The 17082-nt window shown below is 41.9% G+C and overlaps 1 protein-coding gene across 1 annotated transcript in view; it reads right to left on the reverse strand.

The window, feature by feature from the left end:
* prex2 (phosphatidylinositol-3,4,5-trisphosphate-dependent Rac exchange factor 2) overlaps positions 1 to 17082 on the reverse strand; it is a 97692-nt gene that overhangs the window by 15876 nt on the left and 64734 nt on the right. The window contains exons 32-38 of the mRNA XM_056364122.1: positions 15593 to 15690; positions 15351 to 15497; positions 11591 to 11693; positions 11303 to 11446; positions 11064 to 11178; positions 1073 to 1139; positions 523 to 713 (exon numbers count right to left, since the gene is read on the reverse strand). Of these exons, the coding sequence (XP_056220097.1) occupies positions 523 to 713; positions 1073 to 1139; positions 11064 to 11178; positions 11303 to 11446; positions 11591 to 11693; positions 15351 to 15497; positions 15593 to 15690 (865 nt within the window). The remainder of the gene's footprint in view (positions 1 to 522; positions 714 to 1072; positions 1140 to 11063; positions 11179 to 11302; positions 11447 to 11590; positions 11694 to 15350; positions 15498 to 15592; positions 15691 to 17082) is intronic.

A 17082-nucleotide genomic window follows, 5' to 3' on the forward strand; every position in this document is an offset into this window, starting at 1 on the left:
GATATTTCTGTCCTCATGCATTGATGAATGGTGCCCTCTGCAGCAGGTGAATTAGGCAGCTGTATATAGAATTCAATGAGAATGGAAGTAATTGACCCGTCTCCTTCCTGTGTAAAGTGCTATGCCTACTTAAAAGTCCCTAATCTGGTCTGAGAAACAATGGGCCCTATTAACTAGAATATCCTGCTGTTAATTAATGCAGAGAAATGTGTATTAATAGAAAAATCCCCACGGTGCAGGACAGCAGGGCGATGGAGAACTCATGAAATTGAGTGGTAGACAGAGGATAAGAGAAGGATCACGGAACAGGGGAGAGACGGTGGTAGAAATGGTAATGGTGAGACTCCTTTCACCTTTACCATGTCGGTGTGAGAGAGATGAAAGGGAAGGGAAAACTGTGGAGACTTTTTAAAAAGAAAGAAAATGATAAGCAGGAGCGTAAAAATTGAATTTAATCAGCAGGTCACGCAGTACTGGAAGACCCGCACCGTACATTTTGCCCACACACACACACACACTCACCGATGAACACCGCTGTTGCACATGACGATGTGTGTGGCCCCCAAGCGTGAGCAGAGCTCAGAGGCCACAGTGAGGAGCCCCACTCCAGAAGCCCCACAGGCGGTGTACTGGCAGGCAGCGGTGCGGCGGCAACTGATAAAACTCTCCATCAGACGGTAGAGCTCCTCCAGAGCATTGAGGGGACGCATCAGCTGGGCACAAACAGAGGGACAGAGGTTGGTGCAGGATAAAACATGGGAAAAAAAATAAAAACAAATCCACCCTGCCAAACTGTTTGTGAGCAAAGTAGCACATAAAAAGTAGATCCGAAGATTATGATCAGTAGATTCAGACTGTGCTAATAATTGGGGAATATTTTTTGTGGGTTATATATTCAAACTAATTCAGTCAACGCCGCTGCTTGACTTATCAGTTTTGTCACCGTGCGATTTCCATTCCAACAATTTTTACACACGTAAACACTTGCACATTGCAACAATAAGATCTAATCCTGTTCTTCGGTTTTTTCCATTATGTCATTCAGCATGGGGTCATGCGAGGTTGCTCTTACCTTATCTATGAGGGCAGCTTTGGGTGCAGGGCTGGGTGGCATGTTGGACTGATCCAGGTAGAAAGCCCTGAGGGAGACACAACAACAGTTCACATATGGAGCGACTCTAACTGGATATTTGCACTGCAGCAGGAGACACAATATGTCTGCTAAGTAGTGGCATACTGCAGTAGACTTTATTTGTCAATCACACACGAGTTGCTTTTTTTTATTTAGAAGCTCCATTGCTTGAAAAATAATTCTGTGTGCATTGTTTTCCATGCACCATTAGGTCATCAGGAGCACTGACTGTCTTTCTGGGATAAGTAGGCCACCTAGTCATTATGGAGCTCCACCATCTGACAATCAATCATGAGAGTAACTTGGGCACAGCTCAGCAGAAACACAGACTAAGCATCTCTTGTCCTGGGCATCACTCCAAATGCCATTGCCTCATTCATTCATGGAGTACAGTCGATTTTGGTGTAATTCTCCTTTCCAGCCACCGGAGGCAGCACTGCACCGGTGTCCTTATACAGACAGAGAGGGATGTATGCCGCAATGAGTCCATGTGAGGTGGAACGCTACGGGTGCAAACTCAGCAGTCTGTGACTCCATCAAATCTCAGTAATCCAGCAGTGTGCTATAAATAGCCACACTACACCACATTAAACCCCATGTAATAAAAATCACATACTCCATTACTTCTTGCCAGAAGCCAATAATAATGTACAAGACACAGTCACCCATAGAGACCACATTTCTGAAATCACAAATAGTCAAAGAAGAAATTCGTTGAGGAGGGACGCAGAAACGACAGACGTTGAGGGAAGGAGACTGTTTACAAGAGTCAGTGAAGCAGGGCTCATTCATCTGCATTCACTCTGCTATTAAGTGATTAAAATCAGGCCAAGTAGGCTTTCATTATGCCTCTGGTATTTCTGCCTGACATAATATTAATGAAATTAATTAATTAGAGCCGAGTCAACACATCCCTGATTCAAGATTTTATAGCGATTATAAAGCAGCCGAGTAGAAATGAGAAGTCATTGAGAACATACGCATAAATTCAAGTATTAAGGATACGCTCTACTCTGCCAAGTCATACTGTTGAAAACGTACCTGCAACCATGAGTGCATAACATACGCTAAGGCTCTCAATCCCCATCGTACACTTCCCTCCTGTATTTAGGCTAATGAGGCCGTGAGTCTGACACGTGAGCAACCGTTTATAACCTCCAACAGCTCGTTTCCTACTCACTTTTTATTCACATGTAAATCTGCTGTACAACACGCATCTGTTCTGGGATACGGATGGGTAACCTGCCCGTTTTATACCTTCACTCGTCAAACGTTTCCAAGTATCGAATCCTTATCTGGCAGATTATCCTTTAACCTTGTGGCGTGCTCCACTAAATGACTACGAGCAGAGTTTGCTAAGGGTTCAGATCGAGCTAACAGCCCATGTAATTGGTTCAAGATGGCCTTATCGTTCAAAAGATGCTCACAATCGACTGGGAGTTACACAGCGTCGCCGCGCAGAGTGCACACCTCTTAAAACTCCTCTCATAAAGAGCACGTAAACTGGGATAATGGCTACAACTGCTGAACAATGTATTAGAGAGGTAACAGGCCAATTTGTTTTTGAGGAGTTGACTCGTTAAACTTTCAACAGTAAACACCTGGCATCTATATTTTGTCTGTATTTTTGCATACGAGTGCCCACACTTGTCTAATGTGTGAGCCTGTGGCGTTTAATGACTCGGTCCTGCGGAAAAACGCAAACCACCGCAGCAAATGGAAGTTAGATCCAACAGCTTCCAAGCAAAACATCATTCTCCTAACAAGACCCACAAAGAGAGAGAGAGAGAGAGAGAGAGAGAGAGACAGAGAGAGGGGCGAGATTCAGTGAAGCGATAAAACGCGGTGGAACATTGTGAACGCAACAACACAGAAGAACGGTTTATTGGAAATCAAAACCTCGCCATGAAATAGTTACTGCTCCGGCTCATATTGCAGGTATGGGCCCGTTATCTGTCCACTTCAACTGTGACTCCACACTCTCCCTTGTCCTTCTTGCTTATCGGTCGACTGCTCAGACTTTTATCTTAAAAAAGGTCTACAACAGAATCTGTCCGAGAGGAGTTGACTTCTGCATACCTCTACTTCATCTGCTCCCATTCTTTGTCTGTTTTAGACTGAATAAAAGCTCCTCTTCTCGCCCCTTGCACACCTCTTTCACAGGAGGCAAGGTCATAATACCCACTGATTATCTCATCCCCTTGCTGTAAGAGTTGTTCTAAAAATACCATCAACCACAGCTTGAGGAACAGAGCTGACTCTCCTGGAGGTCTCTAATGACTAAATAATAGGAGTCGAGACTACAAGTGATGTGTGGTTTAAAGGGGACCTGCACTCCATCTTCTGAGTTGATGATGTTTTGTCAGAGGTTTGGACACCGAGCACCTTAGAAATATTTATTATGGATAAAAAATGAAATGTTAAGCCCACACACACTGTGCAAACACTTCACTGTGAGGCTAAGAACATATTACATACATATTACGTACAAGGTCTAAATCCACTGGGTGTCTATTATTTCTTCTTCCATCTACAGTGGCTCTCAGGTTTAAAAGGCCCTGAACTCCAGATGCTCCATTTTTAATGGCAGGACACTGACAGCCCCCAAGTGTTTGCACAAGCTTATTATCATTTTTCTTACCCCCCCCCAAAAAAAAGCTTACTCATTTATTCTAAAAATTCAGGTGAATGTACGCCAATCAAAACTCCAAGACATCACCTATCAACAAAAACGAAGGTTACAGTAGCTGTGTGTGATCAGGCTCGTCACTGTTTCTTCTGTTAAGAGCATTTCCCCCGTTCCTATTTTTGCTTTGAGAAGAAATCAAGAAAACCATAGGTACACACACACACACACACACACACACACACACACACACACACACAGCCAATTTTACATGAGGCTCTAATGGAGGATTTGGCCGCAGGCCAGAGATGACCTGCTCTCTGTGTAGCTGGTTTTATTCTATTGGGCCAATGAGAATACTTAATTCTCTTTGTTTCTGCTTCCTTCATGACAGTAGGATACTCGAGGCCCTTTACAGCACAGGAGCATTAGTGGTCAGATCTGAGGCACAGATGTTTTTGGAGGGGCAGCGTGGGAATGGAAACATTAGCATGACATCCTCCATTCAGAAAGTACAAAAGAAAACAAACAACAACAAACAAAAATGGTTTAAAATCAGCATCTTGTGTGGATTTGGTTTTATCCTCACCCGTACATCCATAAGGACACATGTAAAGTATGTGGGATTTATGACACTCAATGCGTGTGACCCTGCAGAGGTACATGCTGATCCATGTACATTACTCACTCACACACACATGATGAATGACACTCACCATTATTAAATCCCTGATAAACTGCTGCAGTGTGTGGCAGAGCTGCGCAGAGGGATACTGACGGCTTCCAGGAGCCATCACATGCCACATACTGATGCTTCTGCACTGACCCCAGCGAGATGTTGTGTGAAGTCATTTCCTTATCCCACGCCCTCTTCTTATTTACACTTCCAGCCAAATGTTTACGACCAGCTATATGTCAACCACAGTTTAATATGGAAGCACATGCCAGTAGAAAAGGCCGCAAAAACCCTCCAAGACAGTATGCTGATATACCACATGTATATGTGGGTAACAATGGCGTGTTTTTTTGTTGGTTTAATATCAAAAATTTAAGTTAAATAAATAATAAAAATCACTAAATGCTCAATTTCAGACATATGATGTATAAATTTCAATTGAAAGCAACATTTCAAGACCAGAACACAGATGTCCGGTCCTTGACTTCTAAAGCAGAGTGTTAATGGGGTCTTGGTGTTAGAGCCAGTTATGTTATGTTAGATACTGCATATATTGCAATGCGAAAATAGCAACTGGCTTAAAATGGTGAGCAAATTTATGAGCCTGATGCTGCACATAAGTAGATGCAACCCTTGGCTCCTTCCAAAGGTGATTTTCTTTTTTAAATTACATAGAAGAGATGAGTCATGGTCTTTTTTTACAAGCATCACTAAGTGCAGGGCTGTCATCGTTACGGGCTGTTCAACGATGGAGTCAACGAGAAATGACAAATGGAACCGGGTCTCAGCCGTACAGGCTTCATAACAGGGGGTTCAGTGCACACCAGCTGGAGCAGAACGAAGCCCAGCACCTTCCTCAGTGCTCTAGTGAATTGGGACTCCCATTGCCGGTGCAAAGACTGTGGCATTTTCATCACTTCGTAAACCGGAGGAAGAATGAGAAAAGAAAGAAAAGAAAAAAAAACCTTTCTGCTTTGGGAGAATACATGACCAGATTTCCCATTACCTCACAGCTGAAGCTAAGATAATATCCATAATCAATTATGATCCCCTCAAATAATCCAGATTTTTCATTCTGCGAGAAAAACTAAAATTACTTCTCAGGTTACAGACACAGCCATCCGAGAAATCACACTTGTAACAAACTAGCTGCGCTGCTATGTTACTGTTTCGAGAATCTTGAGAAACTAATGTAAGTCAGATGGAAGATGTGGGAACTTGCTGCAGTAGCTATTGCTTATTAATCATCACTACATAGCCATACCCCAGGGAGGAAGAGAAATACCATCAATTGCTGGTAGCGACTATGCTTTCTGAGCTCTGCTACAGATTTGTGGTGCTGTTTTGCTGTTGAGCGCTGTGGTGGAAATTCATGGGAACCGCTTGAAGTGATGTCACACCATCTATCGTCCTGTTCTCTGAGCATATATTCTTCAGGGGAACAAACGGCATGGCAACAACTAGCTGTCAGAGTGACTTGCACGTGTGGTCGTACAGTCGCGCGTTCTTCTGTGTGCATTCTTTCTGTCTTTTCGTGAGGATGCACGTCGAGGGGCTCCCGTCTCTGCTTGGGCCACAGGTGAACGGAGATGTAGGAAAGTGAGCGAGGGAGCTCATTACTGTTGAAACAGACACTCTGACCTGCAAATCGGCTTCAAGCATTTCTGCTTAATCAAGACAAACTGCACTGCAGCGCTGCGATAACAATTTCCCCCATTGCTGCTGCAAGAGCAAACACTGTGAGAGCACAAACGACTGGGGAGCTGTGCTGCGTGGTGACGGCAGATGACTGTTCAGCAAACAAAGTATGAAATACAAGTCTGTAGTAAGAATAATAAAAATAATAATAATGATGTATCCCATTTTTTGTACATCTAAGTTTATTGCTTATCTTTCTGCCGCCATGCGATCATTATACACAATTTGTAAGATTATGTAGATTTTTAATATCCCCATGAATCAAGTGTTTTTTTGTTTTTTTTTTAAATCAAAGGAACATGTACCATGGGATGTGGGAATTTCACAACGGCCTTGCAATAGAGAGCCAAACATATCCCCACTACTGCCAAATGCATTTCAATTAGGGAGAAAAGCCAGTGCCTGCAGTGCAAGTATTCCGTCTCTCCAAGGAGGCGAAGATATCGATTTAAACTTGTCCCGTTACACTCACAGGTTACCGTTACACCTGTAACATGATACACATACGGTTCGATATGTACTAGATGCTGGACTTTCTTCCTTTGTTCTTTCGTACTGCCGTATGTACCATGCTCCTCAAATCAATAGCAAAAGGTGCACGTGAGAAGAAAACCTTATTCCCTCTTGAAACCCCCTGTCAATAAGAGCAAAATGAGATGAAACCACGAGCATGCAATAATCTCTACCTTTGAATAATACATTCGCAGACACTGGCCTGGTTCTCCCCTCTCCGGCAAGCTCTCACTTGCACCCTTTCCTCCTCAGCCCATCATCCTCAATCCCATCCCCTGCAATCCCTTCCATCTTTCCGACCTGCACCTGCGAGACATATATATATATATATATATATATATATATATATATATATATATATGTCTCTCTCATATATATATATATATATATATATATATATATATATATCCCCCTTATATACATATCCCCCTTTCAATCTCCCCATCTCAATTCTGCCTGTGTCCTAAAGGAAAAGATGCTTCCTCTGCAGAGCGTGTTCTTTCCTCCCTCTCCTATGGGAGGAAATTCTACGCATCTGTCCATTTATCTCACAATTTGTGACGGAAAAATGAGAGACAATTACTTTATCCCCCCGGATTAAGTTCAACAATGTCTTCCTGATGATGAGAAACCTGCAGGAAATTTAAGCAAACGACACAGCTGTGACTGAGGAGACTGTCACTTTGGTGCATGTCAGGGTTTCAGATCTCTTCTGCCTAAACGCATGTCAGCTGAGATGGTTTATGAAAGCTCGAAAAATGTGGGTGCGTGTTCTGGCTCTATATACCGCTGACTCCTGTGGGACCAGCCATGTGCTTGTGATTTGGCCAGTGAGTTTATGTTTTGCGGAAGATTTGAGTGACTTCATCAGGCACTATGGGTTTGCTCGGATCATACTGCATCTCGGTGTGGGTAAGAAAAGCGAAAGCCAGAGACAGAGCTGGAAATTTTACAATAACCGTTACAGTGGTATCATTTACTGCTCTGAAATTGGATAATACTCACATTGCACGCGAGTAAAGGCGTCAGCGGAGGAGCAAGACAAAGACGAGACAAAACAGCAAGTTCTTGACAAAAAAAACACACTGCATGTACAAATACATGCACACACACACAATTATATCCACAGAAAAGCATGTCTTCTTGACAGGGCTCCGGGGGGGGCGCCACAGAATAATGAGCAACTTTCATCCTCGTTTAATTTGACTCATTGCAAATGATGATGGCATTTGTAAGAGAAAATGTTCATTTTCATAACTACTATTTTTCCACATGCAATGTTAATGGAAAATCCAATTTGAACTCCTAACAACAACAACAACATCATCATCTCCCAAATGCATATGTGGGTCTGAGGTGTACCGGGAGTCTGTCTGGGGGTTGGTGAAATGAAAACATTCGAGACTCTCGGCCCTGCAGTTCATTCGGTTCAGCGTGTGCTGTGGCGTTTCTGTCAGTCAGTCAGCCTCTAGCTCTGACCCGTAGTGTGGGTTTAACCCGACACTGCCGTGGCCGTGCTCCAAGGATAACGAGGTGCCTGAGGTTGGAGCGCTGCACCAGAGAGAGGAGTGACATCACAGCCTGGGCCTGTGGTCAGCCGAAAGACACATGGCAGCCGACGAAAGAAAACTATTGGAAATGTCACATAGAGAGCGACACTGTGTTCGCTGACTGCTGAAAACCAGCTGGGAATGTTTACTTTACTACTATTGATACAAGGACACATGTTTCTGGTGCAAGTCGGCCTGCTGAAGTTTAGGCTTGTGTTGACAGTAAATGATTCAATGGCAATGTTGAAAGTAAAGTTAAAGTACCACTTACAGACTGATGTGGATACTCCTACACCTGTCCATCAACAAAAAAATTCATCAGCAACTATTTTGATAATTTATTTAAAAAAAAATGTGCCAATTCCGACTCATCTACGACGAAAATAATAGCTGTAACCATAAATGAGTCACCATCAAGAATCAGCGGTGGAAGTATTCAAATCTTTTATACCGCGCTGTGAAAATACTCCATTACAAATAAAAGTAGATAAAGTAAAAGTATGTAAATATTATTAGGAAAATATACTCAAAGCTTCAAAAGTAAAAGTCGTCGTTATGCAGAAAACTGGCCCATGAGAGTGTTGTTCTGTTATGTATTATTGGATTATATAGGAGGAAAAAGTACATTTCTCTCTGAAATGTGGTTGAACAGAAGCATAAAATAGCATAAAATGAAAATACTGAAGTAAAGTACCTCGCATTGTTCCACTGTCAACCGTATATATGCTTTGCATTGTGTTTTAGGACTATATGGGATATTCTGTCACCATTTCTTTTCAGCAACATCAGCAAGGCAAACTCCAGCACAAACTTTCTTTACTTGCAAAAAAGGATATTTATTGGAACTTGAAAAATCGTTCCTCATCTCAGGACTCACTTACCTAACCCACTATAGTCTATATATATATATATATATATATATATATATACACACACACACACACACACACACACACACACACACACACACACACAGCAGGATACCTTAACTGACTTGAGAGCCACAAAGAGCTGATTGGATTTAGACTGAGATGATCTGCAGTTTTGGGCTATGACAGGTTTTACGGAGAAAGAGATTGAGCATTTGAGAGGCGTACAGTCTAGTGGGGTCTCTGAAGCACACTGTCTATCCTCACCCCTACCAAGCACCCCTAATGCTCCCCAAATCACCAGCCTCACTCGTTTGCCTGTCAGCACACATCTGCTTCGTGTTACTGCCGCAGCCTCTGCTGTCAATGCAATCAGGCTCTTTCTGTACAGGTCGAACAAGAATGTACAGTACACGTGTGTATATACAAAAACAAAATGCATGGCTGGACTTGCGTCAACTAATACAGTTTACACCACTGAACCACATACAAGTTTAATGGGATAACCTCATGTTAAAAGTTGCTGCAGGTGCCGAACACACATAACATGTCTCTCCCTGTGGTATCTTAATTAGAACAGTGACATTTTAGAAATTGATCATGAAGGCCACCACTACAGTCTGCCAGCAAGGACTCAGTAAAATGAAAGATATGCCACAAAAGGTCAATATCCCTCTATTAAAAGGCGGTGGAATCCCAGAAGATCTAGACAATATCCTTACACAAAGAGACGGAAGGACAGTTGGAAAGACGTGATGCTCCGGAAGATTAAATGACCCAGCACAATTCGTTCCTCGGCTGTGCTTTGGGAAATCTGACGCTCGCACAAATTAATACTTGGAAATCTTTTCACTCATCAAGCTAAACACTGCAAACAAATTAAAAACTCTCAGCAGAAGGCAAACCCGGTAAAATTAATGCTTTGTTGTGGTGCGTCGTCACCGAGAGTAAATAATTCAATCCCCCCAAAGCAGATTGTCCCTCAATAACAAGATGAGGTTTTGCTGCGAGCTCCGCTCTGTGTTTAATTATCCACACAATCGGCAGCAGATGTTTAGCTGAAGTCGAACTGTCAACCTGTCACCCTCCTTGGTTCACACTTTCCAAGAGTATGACCGATTTTTTTCTAGTCAACCAAGATGGCTTCAGTTTATATTATTAAATCGCTACATTACAGTGCCTGTAGTTAAGTGGTAACCGTGCCGGGCTTTTACTCGAATACATAGACAGACAGAGCTTCGATCCAAGATAACAAAGTGTCCAATTAACAGACTTCGGGAGGATCAGGTGTGTGTGTCTGTAACTCTATCAGGCTGTCAGCTTTGTAATCCAAATAGATCTGCACTAACATCAATAGAGGACATCTAATTTCTTACTTACACTGTCTCTCAGATTTTCTCAATATAAATTCTTAAGGCACACTCCACTCAGCTCCCTTTATACAGAGGTAGTTTAAATGTAATTTTCATTCTCTGAAATCACAAGGTAGCATCTAACATGAGACCACATTGATATTCAGACAGCGTACTGTAGCGGTCAGACTCTCACTCATACGTTCGGGAGATTAAAACAAAGCCAAGCCCTAATTTCCAGTAGCAGTGTGTGTTTTCTCATATTTCTTTCAACCTCATTAAATTCTCCGCACCTGGCCAATCACAGAGGGCTTCTGGTGTGCAAAGAACCAATGGGGTGTGAGGTAACCGAGTGCAGCAACTGTACAGAAGGCACTACATCAGCGCCGGTGACACGCTGGGCACCCTCGTCCAATCACCGCTGCCCCTGCTGTGTGTGTTCGCAACCAATCATACAAAAAAATAATAATAAAAATTCCAGCTGCGTTTGTCTCAGCCAATCACCTTGAGGCCCTGCTGGGCGTTGAGAGCCGAGTCCAAACTGAATGGGAGCATCATCATGATTTACATTAGATTGAAAAAAAAAAAAAAAAAAAAACCCTCAAAGTCTCAAAGTCATATCTGTGTGTGTATGACTCATAACATACCTCAGTCTCTTGTAGTACTGCTTGACCTTATCCAACGAGGCAGCATTGATTTGGGCCTGGTATTCCTCCACTGACACATTGTCTCTATAGTAGTACCCCTCCATACTCTCCAGTGCTAAAGAGGAATCAAGTGAGAAGAGTGAAAGATAAAGTGATAAAGGCACCCCCAGTGTTTACTATCATCTATAAAGCAGCTTTTATCTCCGCTCACATCAAGTCCCCTAACCACGCTCTACTACCTTGTGTGAAGAGCACAGGGTAGATCTTGATGCCTCCTCCATTTTTCAGCCTGTGAGGCAGCTGGGAGAAGTAGAAACTCTCCAGGTAGAAGCAAACCTTCAGGGCCTGGCGGGTGCCCTCCACCTGGTACGAAATGGGCATGTCTGTCGAAGAGATGGCATGAATCAGAGCTCGGTCTACAGCTTTCCTTAATGTCAAAGACTTTGTAAGTAGCAATGGAGAGGCTGCGATGATGCTTCTCAGCTGAAGCCGCCATCAAATGTAACGAACAGAGTCAGAGTACGTACTGGCAACCAGAGGCTCCCCTTCGAATTGCTGGAAGTAGAACGTGACCTTCTCCAGGTCGATGAGAGCCACCTGAGTGTCCTCCAGCATCGCCTGCTCGTCAGTCTGAAGAGAGAAAGTAGATAAACCGGTCAGAGAGCAATGGTGGAGGAAGTCTACGTATTTACCTTGTAGAAAATAAGTACACACAGATGTCAAATAAAACTTTTACACATCAATGCCTGTTTATAGGAATACTACTGGATTTGTGAAAGAAAAGTGGAGGAAAGTCTTTTGCGATTTTAGAGGAAACTGCCCAAAATTGATAAATTGCTTTGAGGGATGTCGCTTAGAACCGAGTCTGGTGCAGCAGAAGACTGAACGTTAGAAGATGAAAAAGATGTTGTAGAAATAAGTGAGGTTACCAGACCTCCTCTTGAGGCGAGCGACTCGAGGCCACATTAGCTGCTACTATGATAACACGCACAAGTCTCTATCCAAACTGTTTAGGCGTCATATTGCATTGTGGGCAATGTCGGCGCCAGATTTTGACAAGGAAGGACAAGGTGGAAAAAGACAATATCCTGTAGGTGGATTGTAGTTGCTCTGCAGCATATGATGACCCATCCGCTTACTAAGACATGTTATGTTGGGTTTTAGTTGGGCTCATAACCCGTGTGTAAACCCCAGTGTAAAACTACAACACAAGAAAATGCAAAAACATTTTACTTTATCATTATTATTATATTTATTTTTACTTAAATATCATCCACAACACTCACTTCTTCCAAGGCCAAACAACCCTACACTGCTCACTTTGCTGTCACAACCATTAGTGTTATTGTGTAATTTTACTAGTTGCATGTTGAATGAAATACTAATGCAAGAATTCCTGAATGCTGCTGGTGCCATATGCCCCATCAATTACTATTAGTAGCTAAAAACATAAGCTCCTTGGTTGAGGTAAAAATGTTTCTAAGTAAAGCAAAAAAATAAAAAATAAAATAATATGGCTAACTATTCTTATGTTCTGCAAGAAGAGGAGGTTCCCATTGTCAAGCAAGTGGCTTAATGAGTTTATCAGCACCCTGCACCTTGAAATAGTAATTCTCGTTAAAAGGTCAGACTTTTACAGTTTAACATCAGACAGCCTCTTATTGATGATCTAGAGCCCCCAACTTTAATCCTTAATGACCACATCAGAGAAGTGAGATTGCTGTATTGCCACCATTCTTATTCACTTATCCCAGAGCATTGGTTAATTCGAGTGCGTGTGTGTGCGGTTCCTTCATTCTTCGTTTTTCTCTTCCGTTTTCTTGTTAAACGAAAAGACCAGCGTCGCTTTAATGCCATTATACCGTGTGGCCTTTTTTTCAATGAGGCATTTGAAGAGACGCAGAGTGGCCCCTTTTACTGTGAAATATGATTATACACATAATATTATTGGATTATTGCTGCTGTATTAATATGTTTTTCAGCATTCTAATGTAGTAGGAGGTCGAGGTGATGCTTATACTGCTATTATTTATACTATTGGGTAGTTTTATTCTTAAAATGCATCAGATTTTCATTAGCTACTCAATGCAGTGGAGTAAAAGTCACAACATTCCCACTCCTGTTTGCCTGCGTCGTTGTCTGTTCTTATGTTTGCTTTATCTCGTTTTGTGTTTGTTTATATCTCTGAACGTGTGTACGGGTGCGTACGTGCACTTGTTCCCCTTTCAAACATCCACTCAGCATCCTCGCACACAAACAAGCACATCTGCTCGTGGCCACAAAGATAGCAGCTCGAATATTTTGGATTGTGACGCTCTGCACTCCTCCATCACCCCCCCCTTCTCTCTTCTCTTTCTTCCTCTCTCTATCCACCACATGCAGACGGATAAACACAGCAGCGGTGGAAGAGGATTAAGGCCTTTTTCTAAAGACACATTCGAGATGGTCCAACATGTGAGAGAGGGGTACCCGCTGCCCTGCCAAGTGACGCCTGCTGTGTGTGGGCAAGTTTATCTTAAAGGGCGTCATATAAACACGAACCCCCCCCCCCACTGACACACACATTCAGTTTACAGAAAATCACAAACACACACACACCAATAGCATCCAATACTCGTTTCATGCTGCCTTTCATGTGGTGCCCTAAAAAGGAGCGTACTGGGATTTCACTGGAATCACCTGCAGGTACTGAAACCCTGTTCTGCTCCGCAGGGACGCTTGAGCGGGAAATCTCTTGAGAGAGAAAGGGAGCGAGAGAAACAGCAAGACAGAGAGAAAGAGAGAGACAGCATGGCAGCAGGAAGATAGAGAAACAGGAAGAGAGAGAAACGTCAACTATGTCTGGGGACCTGATGTAAGCCGCACACCCCTGGAACCTAAATAAACACTCATCAAAAATACACTTTTATAGCAGTAATAATTCCCAGTGACAGGAAACAGAAATAGAAACTAAATCGAAAAGACTCATTCTAATAAAAAGTGTTTTTCTATGTGGTCGATGACGCAAAATGCAGAAAAGAAACATGACTGCTTTTAAAGAATATACTAACAGTCCTTAAGCTACTCAAAGTTAACTTTACTTGACTTACTTTAAAGACACCTTTGAAATTATTTTTTTTTTTTTAAATCTTGGAGGGAAAGGTTAAGACGGATCTCAGCGAGGTCAGGGTGTGGGATTTAGCTCCCGTTCAGCCATCCAGTGGCTGTTCATGATGAACTCCTCCTTGGATGGTCTTTCCACTGCACTGACTTTAATTCAGGAAAATAGACCAGCCTAGTGGGAATGTTTTGTTCTTCCAAAATAAGATGAAAGATTGATTACTCACATCAAATTACACTACTCAGCATTATAGATGATCTCTTATATTTTCTTAAATTTTCATAATTTTGTAATTTTCAAAGCTACTTTGGAATGGATGAGCATTTGGGTGGCAATGTTTCCAAAACATACATATGTTTTGTATTAAAATATATAATTTTAGACATATATACTGTATATCATGATAAATAAACATAACTCAACATATCTATATATATATATATATATACACACACACACACACACACACACACACACACACACACACACACACACACACACACGTTGAGTTATGTTTATTTATCATGATCATTATCATTCACTTATTTTGAAATCCATGTCCAGAAGTTCAAAGAGATTGAACAGCAACAACCCAGAAGACGGTGAAGCTGTCTGCTACTGGATTAACACGAGAGGGAGGTCGGACTCTGCACATCAGCGGCACACCTCAGTGATTCAGACCACATCCATGCACAGTCACTGCGGGCAGACTGTGTGTTAAACTCAGCACATTTTAGTGATTTCTTTTGGTGCCCACTGTGCAGCCTGGATGTGGCATCTTGATTGATGATCTATTCAAAATTCAAACCTGTAAATGGTAGATCTCATCTCATTTTCGTAGCTGTAGCTCACCATTACTCTTACTCAGACAGCAGAACAAAAATGTTGGATGTTGTGAAATTCATGTGATTCAAGTTTTTGTAATGCAGTGATTCATGTAATTTGATATCTGATTGTGATCATTTGATATACTCTGTGTTCTAGCTTTAATTTACTGTAAAAGCCAAAATCTATACACAGTAATAAGAAAGTGTGCATAACTACATGAATGGTCGGTTTACAACGAATCCGTGTGTGTGTGTGTGTGTGTGTGTGTGTGTGTGTGTGTGTGTGTGTACAGACAGCAACTCCTGTTTTTACAGTGTGTTTTAAAGAAGATTAAGAGCTGAGGCTGGTCTGGTGCTCACCAGATTTGGGGAGAGGAGGGACTGGAAGTGGAAGAGCAGCCCAGCGCTGGCTATTTGCTCCAGCCAACGACGGCTGGCTTCTTGAGCCTCCAGACAGTCCTGGGGGTCCGAGCTGTCCTGGTCTGGTTCCCTGCTTAAATTGTGGAACTGAAAGTGGACACAACAAGCAGTGAGCTGAAATTTTTTTGAAAGTGTCTATATGTGAGTATGGCATTTTCTTTTTCTTTTTTTTTTTTAAATACCTGGTTGAGGACAGCCAGTAGGTGCTCCGAGAACGCACACACGGCTGCAACTAGAGACTGACAGAAGACCATATCTCGACGCAATTGGATCTCTGAGTCTAAGAGAGAAAACAAATGGATATGAGGCCGAGAGGAAAGATGTGATATATATAAGAGGTGATGTACAAACATAAAACTAAGTGAGAAGAAGAGATGGCAGGAGGTGAAAGACAAAAAACTGATTGAACAGCTGAGGCGTAAAAGGGCAAGGAAGAAAGGAGCGACAGAAATAAGTGGTGTGAGTTTGTAAGGGTAATTAAAGAGGTTCTCTCAGGTCAGACTCAGTACTGTGGCAACTTTTAAGCTTCCAGTAAGGTGACAAAAAGTCCTGGCTACTTTTTTTTTTCCTAATCTGCTGGGTATTAAATATTGTATCAGAAAAATGAGCGCAAATGACAGGTGCACCCAAGTGGAAAATAATTGGCTGCCATAATTTCCTGAGAAATAGCCCCCCCCCCCCCGAAAAAGTTCTACAATCCACTGAGTTAAAAATTAGTTCATGAACCCCTCGGAAAATGAATAATGTGTCGTAAAGGAATGGCCGCACACTCTCTGACATTATTAACTAGTCCAACCATCACCTGCAAAATAAATCTTCCCTTTTTCTACTTTTCCTTTTTGCAGTTCCAGGACGTATGTAAAGGAACATAACACCTTATTTCATCAGTACAGTTTCTCCTAAGGTGTTCGCACTTTAGTTGTGCTGCGAGCCCTGTGCCGCTGCAATGAAAGGCTATGGATTTTCATTCAAAGTGTTTATTAGAGCTGCGGGAGTCTTGCGATGTATCCCATCGACTGGTACTCCTTTTTCAAACTTTATTCGTCTTTTTTTTGAGAAAGACTATAAAAGAGAGCATAAAGTGAATAGACAGAGAAAAGTAAAAAGTCACCAAAGGTAACGCATAAATCTATAAATTATGAAGGAAGCGTTTACTGCATCTCAAGGGTCATTTTCTGGACATTCAAAGAAAAAGACAGATATATTGTACATGTCATTATTAGTTTTCTTCTTTTCTCCTCAACTGCTGCAATGTTTTCGCATCATAAAATCTATTGATATGTGTATTTAGAAAATTGGGTTCTGGCCATTACTGAGCGCGCACTATGCTTTTTTGTTTTTAAGTATTGTAGGATTTCCCAGTGCCTGTAAAAATAATATATACAGTACAAATAATGTTGTTAAATTATTGCAGAATTTTTATTCCTCTGCTTATAAACTCGCCGTGTTCACTTTCTTGTTAATGAAACACTGTGTGTTTGTCTTTCCGATTTCCATTTCTAACTTTTTTTATTTTCATTTTCACTTTTTCCTCTTTCATTCATGTTTCAGTCAATATTTCGCTGTTGCTTTTGTTGTTGACTTTCTTTTAATTGAGCTTACACTTTGGGTCACCGGTGCAGGATGCTATGCCTTTAAAAAGGATACGGTTTTATTCATTTATTTTTTGTGT

Source organism: Seriola aureovittata, chromosome 20, assembly GCF_021018895.1.
Source record: "Seriola aureovittata isolate HTS-2021-v1 ecotype China chromosome 20, ASM2101889v1, whole genome shotgun sequence".
In the NCBI taxonomy this organism is placed as follows: Eukaryota; Metazoa; Chordata; class Actinopteri; order Carangiformes; family Carangidae; genus Seriola; species Seriola aureovittata.